A 20727-nucleotide genomic window follows, 5' to 3' on the forward strand; every position below is an offset into this window, starting at 1 on the left:
AACTGTGACAGGGAAGGTGGCCCCTCTCAGCTCTGGGCCCCATAGCAGCTGCCCCTATGTACCACCCAATGGTTAAAATATAACACATGTAACTGTGACAGGGAAGGTGGCCCCTCTCAGCTCTGGGCCCCATAGTAGCTGTACACCCTGCACCTATGGTAGCTACACCCTTGTATATAACACATGTAACTGTGACAGGGAAGGTGGGCCCCTCTCAGCTCAGAGGCCCCATAGTAGCTGCACTCCCTGCACCTATGGTAGCTACGTCCTTGTATATAACACATGTAACTGTGACAGGGAAGGTGGGCTCCTCTCAGCTCTGGGCCCCATAGCAGCTGCTCTCCCTGCACCTATGGTAGCTACACCCTGTACATAACACATGTAACTGTGACAGGAAAGGTGGAACCTCTCAGCTCTGGGCCCCATAGTAGCTGCACACCCGGCACCTACGGTAGCTACACCCTGTATGTAACACATGTAACTGTGACAGGGAAGGTGGCCCCTCTCAGCTCTGGGCCCCATAGCAGCTGCCCCTATGTACCACCCAATGGTTAAAATATAACACATGTAACTGTGACAGGGAAGGTGGCCCCTCTCAGCTCTGGGCCCCATAGCAGCTGTACACCCTGCACCTATGGTAGCTACACCCTTGTTTATAACACATATAACTGTGACAGGGAAGGTGGGCCGCTCTCAGCTCAGAGGCCCCATAGCAGCTGCACTCCCTGCACCTATGGTAGCTACGCCCTTGTATATAACACATGTAACTGTGACAATGAAGGTGGGCTCCTCTCAGCTCTGGGCCCCATAGCAGCTGCACTCCCTGCACCTATGGTAGCTACACCCTGTACATAACACATGTAACTGTGACAGGAAAGGTGGAACCTCTCAGCTCTGGGCCCCATAGCAGCTGCACTCCCGGCACCTATGGTAGCTACACCCTGTACATAACACATGTAACTGTGACAGGAAAGGTGGAACCTCTCAGCTCTGGGCCCCATAGCAGCTGCACTCCCTGCACCTATGGTAGCTACACCCTGTACATAACACATGTAACTGTGACAGGAAAGGTGGAACCTCTCAGCTCTGGGACCCATAGTAGCTGCACTCCCTGCACCTATGGTAGCTACACCCTGTATATAACACATGTAACTGTGACAGGGAAGGTGGAACCTCTCAGCTCTGGGCCCCATAGCAGCTGCACTCCCAGCACCTATGGTAGCTACACCCTGTATGTAACACATGTAACTGTGACAGGGAAGGTGGAACCTCTCAGCTCTGGGCCCCATAGCAGCTGCACTCCCTGCACCCATGGTAGCTATGACCTTGTATATAACACATGTAACTGTGGGGGTAATTCAGACCGCTGCAGCGATCGCAGTCTGAATCCCTTTGTGGAGTGCGCTAGCGCAGTGGGCGCACAGTGGCGCCGAGAGAGGGGGGGGAGAGGGTATAAATTATCTGGGCCCAGGTCTGATGGAGGAGCCCAATGGGGGCCCAGGTCCATGCCTCCTGTGATTAGGCCTTGCCCCCTGAAAAGTACCTGGGCCCAGCCAGACTCTCTACTGCCCTGACTGGGAGGCATGCTATGCTCCTGTGAGTGGGTGCTTCTCATGTGCTAGACACCCCCCCCCCCATAGAGTTGAGGCTATGCCTCCAGCATGCTGTGATCCCACCACACCCCTTCCAAGGGGGGGGGGGGGGGGGGGGCACCAGCAAGTTGTTGTGCCGGGGCCCAGGATTTCTCTTAGCAGCCCTGCGTGCGCACCCCGGGAGCCCAGTGAGATGCTAACAGCATCTCTGGGCTGCGATCGCCTCTGTCTGATTGACAGGCAAAGGCAGTCACGGGGCGGGAGGGGGCTTGCCAACAGCGTTAGAATGCTTTTGGTATGTCCGGTCTATTCAGTGGAGACAAGAGCGAGAGGGGGTATGCCAGCAGCTCACAGAGCGCTGGTCATGCCCCCTTCAATGACGGTAAACAGGAGCATGACTCGCGATCGCGGTGCTCCTGAGGCCACGCATTTTCATATTGCGAGCGCGGGAGTCCCTCTTGGTGATTTTAAAATGCTGGGAGGTATGCAGCTACACCTTTGTCTCCAAGACTTAGTACATCCGCCCCACAGTGTATGATATGACAGTTACAAGCTGATTGGTTGATACGCTCTCCACTTTAACTACAGTATATCCAAGACTTGATAAATCTCCTCTTAGGTGATGTGAAATTGTTAATTTTTGAAGATGCCTCTCTACAGTGTGTGCAGCTGAAGTCTATTTGTTTTATTCACTTTTATGGGTGGTACATCAAGACTTTGCGGCCATTATAATCTGCATTTTCTTGGAATACTTTTTTACCTTTCTTTAGCACACGCTTAACGAGGTGACAAACTTTTAATTTTCTAGTTTTAGAAATAGGGCGGTTTGATCTTTATTTAGCAAGACAATTAAACCATTGCGGTGCATTACTTGACACTTACTACAAGGCAGGGTGCATATAAAGTAGATGTGATTTTCCAGAGATAGTGTGATATGAGATAATGTAAGCAGTGTCTGAGGTAGCTTAAAGGAACCAGGCTGCAGTTGCAGGGAACTAACTGTGCCTATTAGTGACAGCACAAAGCCAGTGTGGAGAGGAGAGGGGTGGAGGGAGGCTGGGCTGTATTCGGTCTCTCTGAAGGCGGACTGACTTACATAATGTGCTGTGAACTACCTGCTTCTCCCTTACTTTAAGGCTGCTTGCTCTGTCAGCATGGGAGAGAAGCTGGGTTATTTATACATCCAGAAAGGATACCAAGGAAGGTGAAGGGCAGCCAATTAGCAACGTTCTGGGAAGGAGGCGCTGGGAATCCCAAAAGCCATCAACAGAGTAAAACTCCGTGCTTGGATTAAAGGAGATAAAAGTGGCTGCTGAAAAGTTCGATTTGCTGAACAGTGAGCTCCTGTGCTGCATCCTTTGGGGAACTTACTTCTATGCCATGAGCAAGTGGACCCCAACTGTGCCAAGGAGACCACCTCAGGCAAGACAGAAGATAGAAAGTACATTGGACAGCTCTAGAAGAGCAATCAAAGGGAATCCTTCATTATAAGAGGCTTTGGTGAGAATCACAGATCTCAGGTAGAACTTCACAACTTACTCACAAGATCCCTGGAAAGTTCAGCTGCACCAAGCCCTGGACCACAGAGGCCGGACCCTGAGCCTTGGGGTTCTATGGAGCAAGAGGCTGTACGGATCCCAGGGGAAGGTGATCACTTTCCGGCCAGTGACTGCAGAGAGGGAGCGAGCTAGCTGCATCTCCCTAGGAGGGTATCTGTGTCCTCTGCCGGCCCTCGGGTCTATGGGACTGAGCAGTATGCTCCTTGAGGAGGTGTGGAAGTCAGAGGGAATACAGACACTGGGTATTGTCTTCTTAGTCGTCAGTTCTCTGAAACTTCTCCACATTTTGGGCGTCATTGACTTTTCAGAAGAAGGTAAGAACAGCAATGGAAAGAAGAGGAGAACGTTGGGATGATAGGACAGTGATGTTGAGGAGTTAAAAAAATTTTTATGATTGTTGTCTGCAGTTAGTAATCTGTACACATTTAGGGTCTGATTCCAAGATGCTAAGCCGATATGCACGCATACTGCCGATGTTTTTCCGCTTGCATCGCGTTGTCCCCCCGATTGTCTGCTCAAAGAGACACAGTACAGATTAGGATTCAGGAACTTGGAATTGCATTGGGCGTTATTGGTGACTGGAAGGTAGCAGGGAGTGGACTGTGGCAAAAGTTATAGATCAAGAGGTCTATTTACTAAGCCTTGGATGGAGATAAAGTGGATGGAGATAAGGTACCAGACAATCAGCTCCTAACTGCCATGTCACAGACTGGGTTTTAAAAATGACCATTAGGAGCTGATTGGCTGGTACTTTATCTCCATCCAAGGCTTAGTGAAATAGACCTCTAAGTCTGCGTCCAACTTAATCAGCATTTACAGATCAGATTATTCATTGACATGTAAACATATTGCATAGCTTGGACTTTTCTCACGGTTACAAGCGCCCAACGCAACTTAAGCTGACGGAATACGGAAACTCTAGAAGAGACATGTGCCGGCTAAAGTTCTGTGTTAGGTGTAGAGTAATGCTAGCCTGCATCATTATCCTTTCATGACTCAGCAGCCGAAGTCAGGCAGTGCAAACCTTTACTCACCACTCCCAAAAACCACAGCACTTTTCTGATGATGCTTCTACCGACAATGGGGGTAATTCAGATCTGATCGCTGCTGTGCATTTTCGTACACCTGGCAATCAGGTCCTAACTGCGCATGCACCACAATGCGCATGCGCGTTGGACAACAACAACAGGCATCGTCGGTCAGCGATGGGATGGTGCGAAAAATCTGATCGCGTGGGCGTTCGCAAGGTGATTGACAGGAAGAGGCCGTTTGTGGGTGGTAATTGAGCGTTTACAGGGAGTGTCCGGAAAAGCGCAGGCGTGTCCAAGTGTTTTCAGGGAGGGTGTGTGACGTCCGCTCCGGCCCCGATCAGCCTGTTCTCATCGCACTGGAGGAGTAAGTCCTGGGCTGCGCACACACTGCACACAGTGGATTTTCGCAGCTTGGCATACATATGCGATTGCACACTTGCACGGCGAATTTACACTCCCCCTGGAGGCGGCGACTATCTGAACGCAGGACAGCAAAATTATCAGCCCAGCGATCAGATCTGAATGACCCCCAATGCCCCATCATGCACAGTAAGAGCCACATTGGGACTGAGGCCAAATTGGACGCCTGTATGCGGAGTCTACAGTATATAGGGTGATTTTATATTGTGCTCTGAGCACAGGCACTTACGCTTGAAGTTGTGCGCGTTTCGGTCGCATCTGCACATGCAACTCAAGCGAAGTTGCAGGTTATGCAGATGCTGGATGTAGGTGTGAGTTTCCAGGTGTAGATTTGATGGTGACTAGTAGCAAAGCAAGCGTCCACGCAGCAGGCGTCTGCGCCACAAGATGCGAGCAACCCTAAATGTACGCAGGGCAAGAGCACATACAGTTGCTTTTGTCTAATTGTGCATCTGGATTATCGTGTGTCTCCTCTACCTCTTCACTCTCCTGCCCCTCTACGGCTGCCCCTCTTCTCTCCATCTCTCTCACTTTTGCAGACAGTGTGTCCTCCGCAGCAGGCCTGTCTGCCGTTCTTCTAGTTCTTGTTGCTGACCAGACGCTGACTGGTCGGCACTGCCCTGGCCTACGTGTGCGTTCACAGTAGATCTGTTGTGTACATGGGCGTGCCTGGATTGTGTTTATAAACTTTACAAAAGGCTAGTGCAGTAATTCTGTATTTTGTTATGAGGGGAGCGCGGGAAGATTTTCGTTTTACATTAAGACTTGTCAGAAGGTCAGCTGTGCGTGCACCCATGTGATGACATCATATTTATCAGCACTTGATTTTATTATATAGATTATCCTTAGCATTAAGTAAACTATTGTTGCTGTACTTGTTTGAAAATAATGATTGGGGTGTGAGGGAAAAGACTGTTCAAAAGCTCAGTTTTGTGGTGAAACAAAGAATTCTGGTTTCAACTATCATAAATGAATAAGTTGCACCCAGTGTGTCAGTGTGATATCTTGAATGTGAGTAGTTGTTGTGGCATACTTGCCTACTTTAAGTCTCTCCTGTCTGGGAGAAGCCTGAAGAAGAGCTGCAGCTACCACTTTGGGGGCGGGGTTCTCCACCTCATTAGGCCACACCCCCATCCTGGCAAAGTGGTGCTAATCACTGGTCCATTAAAGAAGGCGTAGGGCTAAAAATGACATGATTTGTCATTTTAGCTCCACCCATCCATACAGACCAGAGATTTGTGGTAATATCTCAACCATCCTGCCCACTTCACCAGGAAGTGGGTGTTATGCGGGAGATTCATCCACTCTGCCGGGGTTGTGCGGGACTACCTGAAATATCCGGAGTCTGCCGCAACGTTCAGGATAGTAGGCAAGTATGTGGTACGCTACTCAGTCTGTATGTGAGCTGCAGTAACGGGTTGAACATATTCTAGGGCACCGGTGTAAAATACATTATAAGGGTGATAGTTTGTCTGGCTTGCTGTAATATTATGGAATAATGAAAGTGGTCCACAGTGATATAATCATTATGTCTGTTTCTGTGTGACTGTCTGCTTGTCTCTGTGTCACCGTGTGTGTGCTTGTTTGTTTGTTTGTTTGTTTGTTTGTTTATTTGTGTGTGTCTTTGTGACTAGTGCCCACAGGATCCTCATACCCTCCAGCTGTACCTTTTTGGCAGGTACAGTACCTTTTTTTTTTTTATGGTCTGTACCGATTTTGACTTACCAATATTTCCATTGAAAGTATAGGAAAAGGGGTGTGACCACGCCCCCTTAACCTGTGGCCACGCCCCCTGTTCTATTTTGTACCGCTTTTCATGTGTAAAATGTTGGAGGGTATGGAGCCAGGGCCGGTTCTACACCTTGTGGCGCCCAGTGCGAAAGTTTCCACTAGCGCCCTCCCCCCCTGTGGCAAAAAGGTTAGTGCGCGCCAAAGGCGCACATCAAAAAATAGGGGCGTGGCTTCATAGGGGAGGGGTGTGGCCACAGTTATGCCCCCAGTAGCTGTGCATCCTGTAGCTGTGCCCCCAGTAGATTTTGCCCCAAGTAGTTGTGCCCCCAGCAGATTTGCTCCCAGTAGCTATGCCCCAGTAGATTTGCCCCAGTAGTTGTGCCCCTTAGTAGCCGCTTACAAACACACACACACACACACACACACACACACACAAAACAGTACTTACCAACCCGCTCCTGCTTCCCGACCGCTGCTGCTGCTGTTCCGTCTGGCTGTCCGTGGCTCCTCTCTATGGGAGAGACGTCATGACATCTCTCCCATAGCAGCGCCGCACAGACACTAGCGGACACACACAGAGCCCACGGTGCCTGCTGCAGCCGGGGAGCAGGTAGGTGGCGGGCGCCTGCGGGGTGACTGTGGCCGCGTCCCCAGGCTGTAGCGTCCCGGGCGCGCAGGCACTGCTTGCCCACACCAAGAACCGCTCCTGTATGGAGCCTCTCTGTCTTTAGTGCCCTGTACCCTCAAACCCTTAATCCAACTCTGGGAGACTAGATATGCCTTATACAGGAAATCTCTAGTGACATCACTGGTACATGTGGGAGGGATCAGAGGGCAGAAGAACTGTCATTACTTTCCAACGTGATGGCAACATTTTTATGAGCAGTCAGTTTTATAACAGACACACTATCAGAGATAGTGGCGTCACTAGGAGGGTGCGGACCACACCGGGTGACACTATCCGAGGAGGTGACACCAAAGTGGCAGAGCAGCAGTGATGGGTGACAGGTGCATGTGTGCATCATCCACGCTGTGCGGGGGTGGCCGGGGCTGCCCAGAACGCTGGGAAAGCCCCCCGCATGATGAGACTAGGGGCGTGTCAAACACCAGGGGAGCATGGTATTGCGGGCATGAGGCCACGCCCCCTTTAGAGCATGATACAAGTCACACTGGATGACACCAACCCTAGTGACTCCTCAGTTAGAGGAACAGGTGCATAAACTACCAGAGTTACATGAATAGATGAGCATACACTACCAAAGAGGTTCATAAACTACTAGAGTCACAGGAATAGAGGTACATATACACTACCAGAGTTACGGGAATAGAGGCGCATACACTACCAGAGTTACAGGAATAGAGGCGCATACACTGCCAGAGTTACAGGAATAAAGGCGCATAGACTACCAGAGTTACAGGAATAGAGGCGCATAGACTACCAGAGTTACAGGAATAGAGCCGCATACAGTGGCATAAGTTCACCCCAGTCGCCCTGAGGCATGATAAATGTTGGTGCCCCCCACATATAAGTCAGTCATCACCAGAAAACCAACACCAGCATACCTTTATAGCACATCTACAGCATACCTTCCAACTTTGGCATCAGCAGAGGAGGGACACCACCGCGCGCCTTCCGATTTTAGGGGGCGTGGCCTAACGAAAAGGGCGCGTGACCTTGTGGCAAGTGCCGCGATCGCAAGCCACGCCCCCGTTTTTTGTCATTATGGGGGCATGAACAGCGCTGTGAGAGCTGCTGGTCATGCCCCCTGTCCCCCTCTGCCGTGAATAGACGCTGTGAATAAAGGAGATCTGGCCACGCCCCTTTTCCTATACTTTCAATGGAAAAATGGAGAGTCAAAAATCGGTACAGACCATAGAAAAAAAGGTACTGTGCCTGCTAAAGAGGTACAGCTGGAGGGTATGGGATCAGCGGCAGTGGGGGACAATGGAGGAGAGGTGCCCCCTTCAGGTCAGGAGCCCGGCGGCAGCTGACTCCATTGACTCCCACAGTTCCTCCACTGGGCGCATACACTACCATAGTTACAGGAATAGAGTCGCATAGACTACCAGAGTTACATAGACTACCAGAGTTACAGGAATAGAGGCGCATAGACTACCAGAGTTACAGGAAGAGATGCACATACATTAACAGAGTGCAGGAATAGAGGCGCATACATTACCAGGGTTACAGGAATAGAGGCGCATACACTACCAGAGTTACAGGAATAGAGGTGCATACATTACCAGAGTTACAGGAATAGAGGAGCATATACTACCAGAGTTACAGGAATAGAGGAGCATACACTAACAGAGTTAGAGGAATAGAGGAGCATACACTAACAGAGTTACAGGAATAGAAGAGCATACACTAACAGAGTTACAGGAATAGAGACACATACACTAACAGTTACAGGAATAGAGACACATATACTAACAGAGTTACAGGAATAGAAGAGCATACACTACCAGAGTTACAGCATACCTCCCAACTGTCCCAAAAGTCTTGTTTTTTGGGGACTGTCCCGCTCTCCCACCCGCGGGCAGCAGTGTCCTGCGGTGGGGGGTGGCAGTTGGGAGGCTCTGTCTCTCGCTGCCCTGCTTAGCAGAGCAGCGGTGAATAGACGCTGTGCGCATACGCACAGCGTCTATTCACTGGAGTCAGAGGGAGAGGGGGCATGCCAGCGGCTCACAGAGCGCTGGGCATGCCCCCTCAGTGATGAATACAGGGCGTGGCTCGTGAACGCGGGCCCTCCGGCAAAGCCACGCCCCCTTTTAATAGACCAGGCCCCTTTCGGAAGCGTGCGCGGCTTCGCCGTGCGTGTGTCCCTCTTCCAGCCAGGACAAAGTTGGGAGGTATGTTACAGGAATAGAGTTACAGGAATAGAGGAGCATACACTAACACAGTTCCAGGAATAGAGGAGCATACATTACCAGAGTTACAGGAATAGAGGAGCTTACATTACCAGAGTTACAGGAATAGAGGAGCATACATTACCAGAGTTAGTGGAATAGAGGCACATATACTATCAGAGTTACAGGAGTAGAGGCGCATACACTAACAGAGTTACAGGAATAGAGGCACATTAACTACTACAGTTAGTGGAATAGAGGCACAGAGGCATTGAGTTTGGTTGACCGGTGGCCAGAATGCCGGCAGGGGGCAGGCGACGCAACAAAGCCCCTTGTGGGCTTGCTGCACTCTCCATGCTGCGAGCTCGGTGGCTTGCTGTGCTCACCATAGGATCTATTCCCACTCTATGGGTGTCGTGGACACCCACAAGTAGGAATAGCCCTGCCAGAATTCTTGAGGCTGGGATCCCGGCGTCTGTATGCTGAACACCGGAACCCCGACCGCCGGGATGGTAACTACATCCCAACCAGCGTTAATAGAATATAGAGACTTTGCTTAAAATGTTTTAAACTTTTAAGAAAAGCAGGGAAGGATGGACTTCTCCACTGGGAGTCTGCAGGTCATGGGTCCTCTAACTGCCCAGGTGATTATGTAGGCTTGAAATGGAATTGTCATACAGGAGACTGCTCAAGCAGGCAGAGATCACAGCCACATGCTCAGGTGCAGAACAATAAGACACGCCAAGGGTCATGGTTACAAGCACAGGTTCACAACAGAAAGACAAGCTGAGGTGGGGGGGGGGGGGGGGGTATGGAGTTTGGAGGGGGTCACAGACAGTCTGTATGGTTAATGTATGGTTGGTTAATCAGGCTGGGCCCAGTACAGCGGAAGTCAAGCAGAAATCTGATAGCAGGATAATACTGGGGCCCAGAAAAAGGCCTAATACTTTGGGGCCAGTATGCACAGAGTGAGCTTAAATAGGCTAGACAATCAAACTTTGCGTCAAGCTGACATCAAGGATCAGCTGCCAAAAAGACATACGGTATATGCCCACAGTGCTGCAAGCCCGCCCCTAGAGGGTGCTCCTGCAGCATTCTTAGGGGGATATCCAATTAGCCCCGGCAATTTACTGGGGCTAATTGTCCCGCTGGGGCTAGCTAATTAGCCCCGATAAGCAATGGCACGCGCCGGCTTATCTGGGATTTTGTCACCTGCCTCCGGCAGCAGATTCCTCGGAAACAGACCTGTTTTCATCCGAAAACGGGGCTGTTTCACACGAAAACACACAGGTTTCACTGAACCTGTGTGTTTTCGGGAGAAGGGTTTTTTTTTTTTTTTACAGGCGATCCATCTGGATTGCCTGTAAAAAAATAATAATCTGTGAAACATTGGAAAAAAGTCAGAAAAACGGACGAAAACTGACGTTTTTCGGACATGATGTTTTACCGGGGATAATTGGATATCCCCCTTAGCCAGAGTGGCAGCAAGCCAGGCTGACACCAGAGGAAGTAACACAGCTAGGACCCAACCCAGTGCCAGCAGCATGAATGTAATGGAAGATGAGCCACCCAAATAGGCCACAGATCACCGGTGCAGTGAGGACAGAGGTCCTGCCACCTCACCAGGAAAGTAATCATCCGGCTAAGCACGGTGTCATGCTATATGCATAAAGGTGCTGTATCTTATAGCAACCAAACTCTTCTATCTTCTAAACTGGACTAAGCAAAGTAGGTAGAATGTGTTTGTCTGCTACGGGTTATAGCACCAGGTTATATACGGGTAGTCTTCAGGTTGCCGGCTGTCGGGATCCAGGCGCACAGTATACCGCTGCCAGAATCCCGACAGCCGGCATACCAACACTTTTTCTCCCTCTTGGGGGTCCACGACCCCCCTGGAGGGAGAATATGCGCGCCACCGTGCCCGCAGTGTGGTGAGCGCAGCGAGCCCGCAAGGGGCTCGTTTGCGCTCGCCATGCTGTCGGTATACCGGTGGTCGGGCTTCCGGCGTCGGTATGCTGGTCGCCGGGAGCCCGGCCGCCGGCATACCCTACTACACCCGTTAAATACAGTAAGTCATCTTCCTGCTGTCTCACCTTGTTACTTCTTCCTCTCTTTCACAACTGAATCATAGTTGCTGAGTCTTGCCTAGACAATGGGCGCACCCAAGTATGACAATGCAGAGCCAAGCGCAGTTTTAGACGCAGCATTTTTATTTATACACAAGTTACCTTCTTTTTTTTAATCCTATTCCATTAAGAGATCAGATTTTTTTTTCTCTAACGAATCATCCTTTGTTGAAGTATTTAAAACTGAACAGCTTGTATTTCCTCAGTTCTGTGATTCTTGGTGTAAGTCACAGCCTTGGTGGTTAATGAAATATTTAAGAGTAACTCAAAATGGCTTTTGTTGCATTCTGTACTTGTAACTCCATCTGTGAATAGAAAAGCACTCAGGAACAGACCTTGTTTTGCTGGGGGAGGTAAGAAACCTCTTCAGGGAGGGGGAAGGATCTACAGTAGATTCCCTTGGTGTATCATTTACCTTCATGCATTCACTGCAGCTATTGTGTGGGTTCTGCCACTGCTAGGAATTCTCTAGGAAATAGTGACATTCAGGAGTGGACTGGCCATAGGGTCAACAGGGAAGATACCCGGTGGGCCAATGTGCATCAGGGGCCTGTTTTGTTTGTTAACATGTGGGGGGTGATACTGCCGCCATGGTTGCACGGTATACCTCTGGTGCTGCCCATATGAGCCCACTTCTACAAATTTTTCCAGGGCCACTTTTAGTTTCCAATCCACCCCTGGTGACATCACAGTAGGCGCAATCGGTGGTCTGTGTATTATAGGGAGGGATTTCCTTTCTTAAGAAGACCCTGGTGGTTCTAGCTAAGTATTGATAGCAGGCTATCTGCATCCATACTGTAGTATTCCCTAGCATCATTTACAGTGTATGTATTACAGTAATGGCTCACAAAATACCTAAAAATATATATTAAAAAAATGAATTCAAAGAATAAAGTGAAAAAGACCTAAAGGTTTATTAAAGGAAAATTGTCCGAACTTGCCATAAGTAAGTTCAATTATTGGCGTTGAACACTCTTTTACCTTCATTGTTTGTCAGCCTGCAAAAATATTTTCAAAAGTATACCATGACGTTCAAAACTAACCGCACTTCCCTTCGTTTCATTAAGGAGAGTCCCTCCTCTTCAATCTCAGTCGTAAGTGTAACACCCTGGGGTTGGCGGCTACAGTATGTCTAAGTGGCTGAGAGAGGTATCACAGGTGTTGGGTGGCTATGTGACAGACCTATCTCCTGGAAATGTTCTTGCCTATACGTTGTTTTGTAGCACCTTGCTCAGAGAGGTAGGCTAGATTGCTACAAAACAGGAGTGAGTCAGCAATTCCAACAGGATGTCTTTTTTATTGAGCTGCAATGAACTCTGGATTGAGGATGATGATTGGTTAATTGTCAAAAAATATTAGAGAATCACAAGAAGAATAAGGCAATAAAAGAAGATAAAGAGATGACAATTGACTACAGTTCACATCATATTGGATTATTCAAAAATGAAAAAGACAATCAATTAAATCATGGATATTGGTGTTTTGCAATCACAAAGTATAATGTGGTGATGAGAAGAGTAATGAAAAACACACTTTCACAATAGCAGTTGCTACATTTCTGGCTTTCCCTAACCATGGGGGTCATTCCGAGTTGTTCGCTCGCAAGCGGATTTTAGCAGATTTGCTCATGCTAAGCCGCCACCTACTGGGAGTGAATCTTAGCATCTTAAAATTGCGACCGAAGTATTCGCAATATTGCGAAAACACACCTCGTAGCAGTTTCTGAGTAGCTCCACACTTACTCGGCTTCTGCGATCAGTTCAGTGCTTGTCGTTCCTGGTTTGACGTCACAAACACACCCAGCGTTCGCCCAGACACTCCTCCGTTTCTACGGCCACTCCTGCGTTTTTTCCGGAAACGGTAGCGTTTTTTCCCACACGCCCATAAAACGGCCTGTTTCCGCCCAGTAACACCCATTTCCTGTCAATCACATTACGATCGCCAGAACGAAGAAAAAGCCGTGAGTAAAAATCCTAACTGCATAGCAAATTTACTTGGTGCAGTCGCAGTGCGGACATTGCGCATGCGCATTAAGCGGAAAATCGCTGCGATGCGAACATTTTAACCGAGCGAACAACTCGGAATGACCCCCCAAGTTGGACTAATCTTCACCGGTAAATAACGTTGGAGCACTCTATAAATTCTGTGGTGCCACAGCTTTGCAATGGGAAAATGGCACATATGAACCCAAATAATGCTGGACTGTAAGAATGTTACTGTATCTCAGTCTTATTCAAAAAGGATGTAGCTAGCGAAGGGTTTTGTAGTGTTTCCTGACAAATGCAGCTTACTTAGCAGTAAGGGGTCCTTGGGCAAATAAACTCAGTCTTTTCCAGATAAAGTAACTCACTTTCACTTGCATAAATTACTTTCTCTTTCTCTTCCATGACCCTCAATAAATCTCCCAGCAGTATTTAAGCATGGGGTGGCTTAACTATACTCCAACAGGGGCTAATTTGTAATATGTTGCGCTGTAAGGCTGTATTACACTGCTTGCTCCCTTTACACTGTGCAGCGTGTGGCAAATTGATACTTGGGCCTGAGTACTTGGTTTGCCCGTGGTCTGTGACAATAGCAGTCTCTGTGTACTCATTCAGAACTTCTGGACTAGAGGTATTCACTAGCTGGACCTGTTTCAGTGATTCCTCCCTGTACAATATGGCTGCGGCGTCTGCGCCATTCAGTAGGCTCTCTGCTTCCTGCTGCTTATGCTCTGCAGATGTGGGGGAGGGCAGAGGCACACATAGGGAGACAGGCAGAGATGCACATTGCAAAAAATGTAAATAAAAATATACTAATGAATTAGTATATTCTTTCCGGGCGCTTTAACAGGGCTGTTTTCCTAGAGCAGCTGTTGTTTATCAAAGGTCTTTGATAAAGCTGCCAAACAGACAGTGAAACGCGTTAGGTTGCCAGCCTATGACCAGGACGTCGCTAAGGCCAGTGAGTTTATGGAACTGACTACCCACTGCTTTTCCTAAATTTGGATATAGATGTTTGGGATGACCCACAGTGGTCTTCAGAGCTTTGACCCATCTAATATTCATCTATCCGGAGACCGATCCATACATGTGGACATTTAACAAAAGGGGAGAACCACCATTCACATTTGCGCAGGACAGAATCATCATCACCGCGCTAGGTGGAATACCCTGCCTTCTTCCACCTGGGATCTGGTAATTATCATAAAGCATTGGAACATTTTCAACCATCACTTGGCCTGTATAAAGAGTCCATGGAAAGTCTATTTGGTCATATTACTGGCATATGAGGCTTGTCATATTCATCTGATTTTTTAGATTTTAATTATATGTGTTTAGGATATTGAATATCTTTTAATAAAATTTACATATTTATATGAATTAGCACCTGGTAGAGATGCACATTGCACTGGGCAGAGGCAAACATATATAACACTATGCGTCCTATGTAACCCATTATTGTAAAGAACGAAAGAATAATAACAGCCCAGTATAGATAACTGAAAAACTGTTTTTGCATCTTTTTGAATTTCACAAGTTGTTCCAGTTATTTGGCCATGGGTTTCCTGCACTGAATCCCCCCCCCCCCATATTATTCCCCAACAACACCACAGATTAGAATGAATTAGCTAATTTCCTGTCTCAGCTCTGTTGGGGGGAATTCAATTCAGCAATCAATGTACTGCGGAATTCCATTGTGGTATCAAATCGGCCTGCTCTCGCCTGCTGCACTAAGCATAGACATTGGGCCTAATCCAGACCTGATCCCAACAGCAAAATTTTTCTCTAATGGGCAAAACCATGTGCAGTGCAGTTGGGGCAGATGTAACATGTGCAGAGACAGCTAGATCTGGGTGGGGTGTGTTCAAACTGAAATCTAAATTGCAGTGTAAAAATAAAGTAGCCAGTATTTACCCTGCACAGAAACAATATAACCCAAATCTAACTCTGTCAGGGGTCGAAGTGGAAATTTTGAAGTGGGGGTATGGAAAAGTGAAGGTTGTAATTGCGTGCTCGCTCTGGAAAAGAGGCTGTAGCCACTCAAAAGGGAGCGTGTCCTTAAGTGTAGTGTACCACACCATATACCCCTTATACACATTATGCACCACAATAGTAGGACCCCTTATACTATCTAATACTGGTGCCCCTTACACATTATGCCACACTGAATGAGCCAAAATTCACATTACGCCATACAGAATGAACCAAAAGTCACAATATGCCACACAGCATGATCCAAAATTCACATTATGCAACACAGTAGGATCCACAACTCACATTATGCCACACAGTATAATGCACAATTCAGGGACAGGGAGAGTAACAGCAGGGATAAAGGGACAGAGAGAGTGAAAGCAGGGAAAGTGACAACAGGGACAGTGACAGAGAGAGTGACAGCAGGGAGAGTAACAGCAGGGACAGTGATGGGGAGAGTGACGGAGAAAGTGACAGCAGTGACAGTGACAGACAGAGTGACAGCAGGGAGAGGGACATAGGGAGCAAGGTAAGAGTACCTGAGCAGTGGAGGGGGCTGTAGTCGGTGGTGGTGAGGAGAAGGCCCTGGGCATTGGCGGTGAGGAGAAGGCCCGGGGCAGCAGCAGTATAGAGATGGCCTTCAGTCCCTATGACCTGTTATGTTCATACGTTTGTAAATCCAGTCATCAGGACACAGAGACATGTGAGTTCACTGCTGTGCTGTTTATTCCATCATCATCTCCAGGCACACACACACTGGACCACCCACTTCCCAGCATCCCCCTGGTCCCAGGGACCATCACTGAAGATTCAGGCTTACACAGATTAGTAAGGGAGTGTCTACAAATATAAGCATTCTAATACACTAACATCACATCCTCTTTTCTTTAAAGATAAGCCCTGTACGCTTCAATGCAACAATTAACAACGTCATATTAAGAACATCATCTAACACGTTTCAATGAGTCTCTCAGGTCTGCGTATTTCCCTTTTGGGTCTTTCATACACAGTCTGTGTGTCATCGACCATGTTGGACCTTTCTAGAATCGTGGTTGGTTCACCATTATCAGGATCATCATACATGTCAGATGAAGGGTATTCTTCAGTCATGTTGTCTTCATTATGGTTAGGTTGAGATCTTAAATCCACCCGATTTCTTCTTACTTCCGTTCCACGCTCTGTACGTATAGTATAAGATCTTGGTGCTACTTGTGCTTGCACAATACCTTTCTGCACCCAAATACCTTTCTCGTGATCTCTGAGACGTACTTGGTCACCCGATTTTAGATCAGATAAGCTTTTTGCTCGCCTGTCATGGAACAGTTTCTGTTTCTCCTGTTGACGTTCCTTACTCAGTCTGACCAACGCTGAGTTATGTATATTAGGCAGTTCATCATGTATCGGGAGATATTCTCTAATCCTCCTTCCCATCATCATTTGTGCAGGAGAAAGTCCATTCTGTAAAGGTGTACTGCGGTAGATTAAAAGACTTTTGTAGAAATCTTCTTTACCTTCTTGAGCTTTTTTCATGAGACTCTTTACAGTTTTTACTGAACTTTCCACCAACCCATTTGAGCGTGGATAGTGGGGACTTGACGTAGTATGGACAAATTCCCACTCATCAGCAAATTGTCTAAATTCAGCACTGGAAAACTGAGGACCATTGTCAGTGAACACTTCCATAGGAACACCATGCCTTGCAAAGATTGACTTCATGCAATTGATTACGGCTTTACTAGTAGTTGTATGTAGTGTCTTCACCTCAGGGTACTTAGAGTAATAATCAGTCACGACAATGTACGTTTTCCCATTACAATCAAACAAATCTGAGCCAACTTTCTGGTACGGCCTCTCTGGCACTGCGTGAGGACTCAGTGGCTCGACTTGTTGTTTTGGTCTATACGTAAGACATAATTCACATGTAGCTGTAGTCTGTGCTGTGTCTTGGTTCATTCTTGGCCAATACATAACTTCACGCGCTCTCCGCTTACATTTTTCTTCTTTTAAGTGGCCTTCATGTATCTTGCACAGCATAGTTTTTCTTAGTCGTGCAGGTATGACAAACCTATTGCCTTTGTAAATAATACCATCGACAACTGTAAGGTCACTGCAGTACATCCAATAATCATGGATAGACAGCGGGCACGCATATTTTTCTGCTGGTCCACCTTTCAGAATGATATCTTTCAAAACTTTCATTGTGTCATCTGTCTCAGTTTCTTTCCTAATCTGTTCTTGTCTTGCAAGAGACACTGGTAGAGAAGCTACGATCAAATTAACATAGGCTTCTATCTCTTCATCCATCAGACTTTTGGAACCTTCACTTTTGTCCACAGCACGAGAAAGTGTATCAGCAATGTACATGTATTTGTCGGGACAGTACAGCAAGTGTACATCATATTTCTGTAGTCTGATAAGCATTCGTTGAATTCTCATGGGACAGTCATGTAATGATTTAGTCATGAAAGCTACCAATGGCTTGTGGTCAGTTTCCACTGTAAATGTTTGACCATACACAAACTGATGAAATCGCTCACATGCATATGTGATCGCTAGAAGTTCTTTTTCTATCTGAGCATACCTTGTTTCAGCACTTGTCAGTGCTCTTGATGCATAGATTACTGGTTGCCATGTATCCTCATGTTCTTGTAACAGCACTGAGCCTAGGCCAAATTGCGAAGCATCTGCTGAAATTCTTATTCTTTTCGCAGGATCAAAGAATTTTAGCACTGGTTGCTCTGTAATGATCTGTTTCAAGTTTTGCCAACTTTCTTCTTGTTTATGTGATCACATCCACTCGTTATCTTTGTCCAACAACTATCAAAGAGAGGCTGTTCGTTCAGAGAGTTGAGAAATAAACTTTCCTAAGTAAGTAATCATCCCTAGGAATCTTCTGACGTCGTCTTTGTTGTTAGGACGTTCCATGTTCACTATGGCTGATATTTTTCTTGGATCTGGATTAACACCTTGATCCGAGACCACGTCGCCCATAAAGGTAAGTGTATTCACGCCAAATTCACATTTGTCCTTGTTTAGCTTTAGATTCACTTTCTTGACAAGTTCCATTACTTGTCTCAATCTAGAATGATGTTCTTCCTTTGTAGATCCCCAGACAATAATGTCATCCATCATTGTTTCAACACCTGGAATATGTTCAAAAATCATGTGTATCTTTTTGCGATATACTTCTGGAGCAGACAATATTCCATATGGTAGTCGAAGAAATCTGTATCTACCTTCTGGTGTATTAAATGTACAAACCTTTGAGCTGGCCTCATCTAGCTTCATTTGCCAGAATCCTGAAGATGCGTCCACTTTACTGAACCATTTTGCTCCCGCAAATTGCGACATGATTTTATCTCTGGTTGGTAGTTTGAAATGTTCTCGTTTAATAGCTTTGTTTAAATCTCTGGGGTCTAGACATATTCTAAGTTGTCCATTTTTCTTTTCAACAATTACTAAGGAGCTTACCCATTCAGTAGGCTCATCAACTTTCTGTATCACACCCAAGGCTTCCATGCGATTTAACTCTTGTTTCAGTTTTTCTCTCTGCGCAAACAGCACTTTTCTATAAGGGTGTATCACTGAAGAAACTTGCGTGTCTATATTTATTTTATGCTCTCCAGGCAAACAACCTAGACCTTCAAACAAGTCTCTGTATTCTGTAAACATCGATTTGCAGTCATCTTCTACTTGTGATGTCACCATAAAAACATTCTTTAGCAAGCTTAGTTTCTCACAGGAACTTAATCCTAGAATCGGTTGCACATTTTTATCCACAGTCAGTAGAGATGTTTTAAACTGTTGTCCCTTATATTTCAGTGTCACTAAGCATGTACCTTTCACAGGAATTTCCTCCCCAGTGTACCCTGTAACTTTCACTTTGGCTGGATGAATTTTAAGTTTTACTCTAAAAGTCTTATAGTCTTGAAATTATATTAAATTCACCTGCGCGCCAGTATCAAGCTTAAAGGGAATGACAATCTCGTTCACAGTTAAAGGGGCAATCCATTCTTTCTTATCTGCACTGCAAAGTTCAATGCAATCCACAAAGAATTCCTCTGTTTGTTTAACAGCATGCACATTGGTTGTTTCCCTTTTCATTTTACAGCATTTGGCAAAGTGATTAAGTCTACCACATTTCATGCAGGTTTTACCATAAGCAGGGCACATTTTAGGATTGTGAGCATTTCCACATCTACTACACATTTCCTTGTTAGACTGTGGCTTAGACTGCTTCATTCTTGAGAATGGAGGTTTGCTTGGCTCTGTGTTCTGCACTACATGTACAGAAGCATCAGTGTCCTTGTGTAACTTTTTGGCTTGAAATCTAGTTATTTCTGCAGATCTACACATAGTCACTGCCTTTTCTAGTGTTAGGCCTTGCTCTCTCAGCAGTCTCTCTCTGAGTCCATTATCAGGTATTCCACAGACAATACGATCTCTAATCAGTGAATCCTTTAAATCACCAAACTCACAGGTTTTACTGAGTGATTGCAGCTCTGTAACATACTGATCAAATCCATCTACAGACTTCTGATCACATGTGAAAAACTTATATCTTTCATGTGTCACATTTTTTCTTGGCACAAAGTAATCTTCAAACTTTTGCATTATAGAAGATAGCACCATATTCTGCCCCTCAGCAAACTGAAAACTATTATAAATGTCCAGCACATCCTCTCCTATTACATGGAGGAAAATGGATGCCTTTGTTTTGTCAGCCTCTGAATCAGCTCCACATGCAGCAAGATATATATTAAACCTTTGCTTAAATCTTTTCCAGTTTTCAGACAAGTTACCAGACATCAGCATGCCGGTTGGAGGAGCTAGTTTATCCATGGTTACTCACTGTTTGAAGAGAGGAGCACACGGCAGGCTTTGCAGACACTGAGTAGCACAGCCTTACAGACTTCTGCAAGATTCTTTCACACTCTGAGAGCACTAGCAGTCCAAGTTACACTTCTTCTGACACCATGTTTTGTTCATACGTTTGTAAATCCAGTCATCAGGACACAGAGACATGTGAGTTCACTGCTGTGCTGTTTATTCCATCACCATCTCCAGGCACACACACACTGGACCACCCACTTCCCAGCATCCCCCTGGTCCCAGAGACCATCACTGAATATTCAGGCTTACACAGATTAGTAAGAGAGTGTCTACAAATATAAGCATTCTAATACACTAACATCACATGACCGTCACCGCCACCATTTGAAATTTGCCGCGGACCAGCAGCCAGTCAGGAGCGTCTGCTCCTGATTGGCTGCCAGTTCCAGCACTTGAACAGCTGAGAATTTAAAATGTGGCAGTGACGGCGGGTTTCTTCAGTGCTCAAAGTGCCGGTATGCCATACCGGTGTATACCGGCCCACTTCGAGTGTTATGATTCCAGCACTCTGGTCTGAGGAGATCTTTTGCGAGGACCGGAGCACTGGAACGAAATGCTGGGGAAGGGAG

General features: G+C 46.7%; 1 protein-coding gene across 4 annotated transcripts in view; it reads left to right on the plus strand.

The window, feature by feature from the left end:
- KCNIP2 (potassium voltage-gated channel interacting protein 2) overlaps positions 1–20727 on the plus strand; it is a 652480-nt gene that overhangs the window by 510251 nt on the left and 121502 nt on the right. Inside the window, exon 1 of one of the 4 annotated variants that reach the window (XM_063962384.1) lies at positions 3264–3465. The exons of the other annotated variants lie outside the window; for them this stretch is intronic. Coding sequence (XP_063818454.1) covers positions 3333–3465 — 133 coding nt within the window. The 5' untranslated portion in view covers positions 3264–3332. Of the gene's footprint in view, positions 1–3263; positions 3466–20727 lie in introns of those variants that run through there. 4 annotated transcript variants of the gene reach the window in all.

The sequence above is a fragment of the Pseudophryne corroboree genome, chromosome 3 (genome assembly GCF_028390025.1).
Source record: "Pseudophryne corroboree isolate aPseCor3 chromosome 3, aPseCor3.hap2, whole genome shotgun sequence".
Taxonomy (NCBI): domain Eukaryota; kingdom Metazoa; phylum Chordata; class Amphibia; order Anura; family Myobatrachidae; genus Pseudophryne; species Pseudophryne corroboree.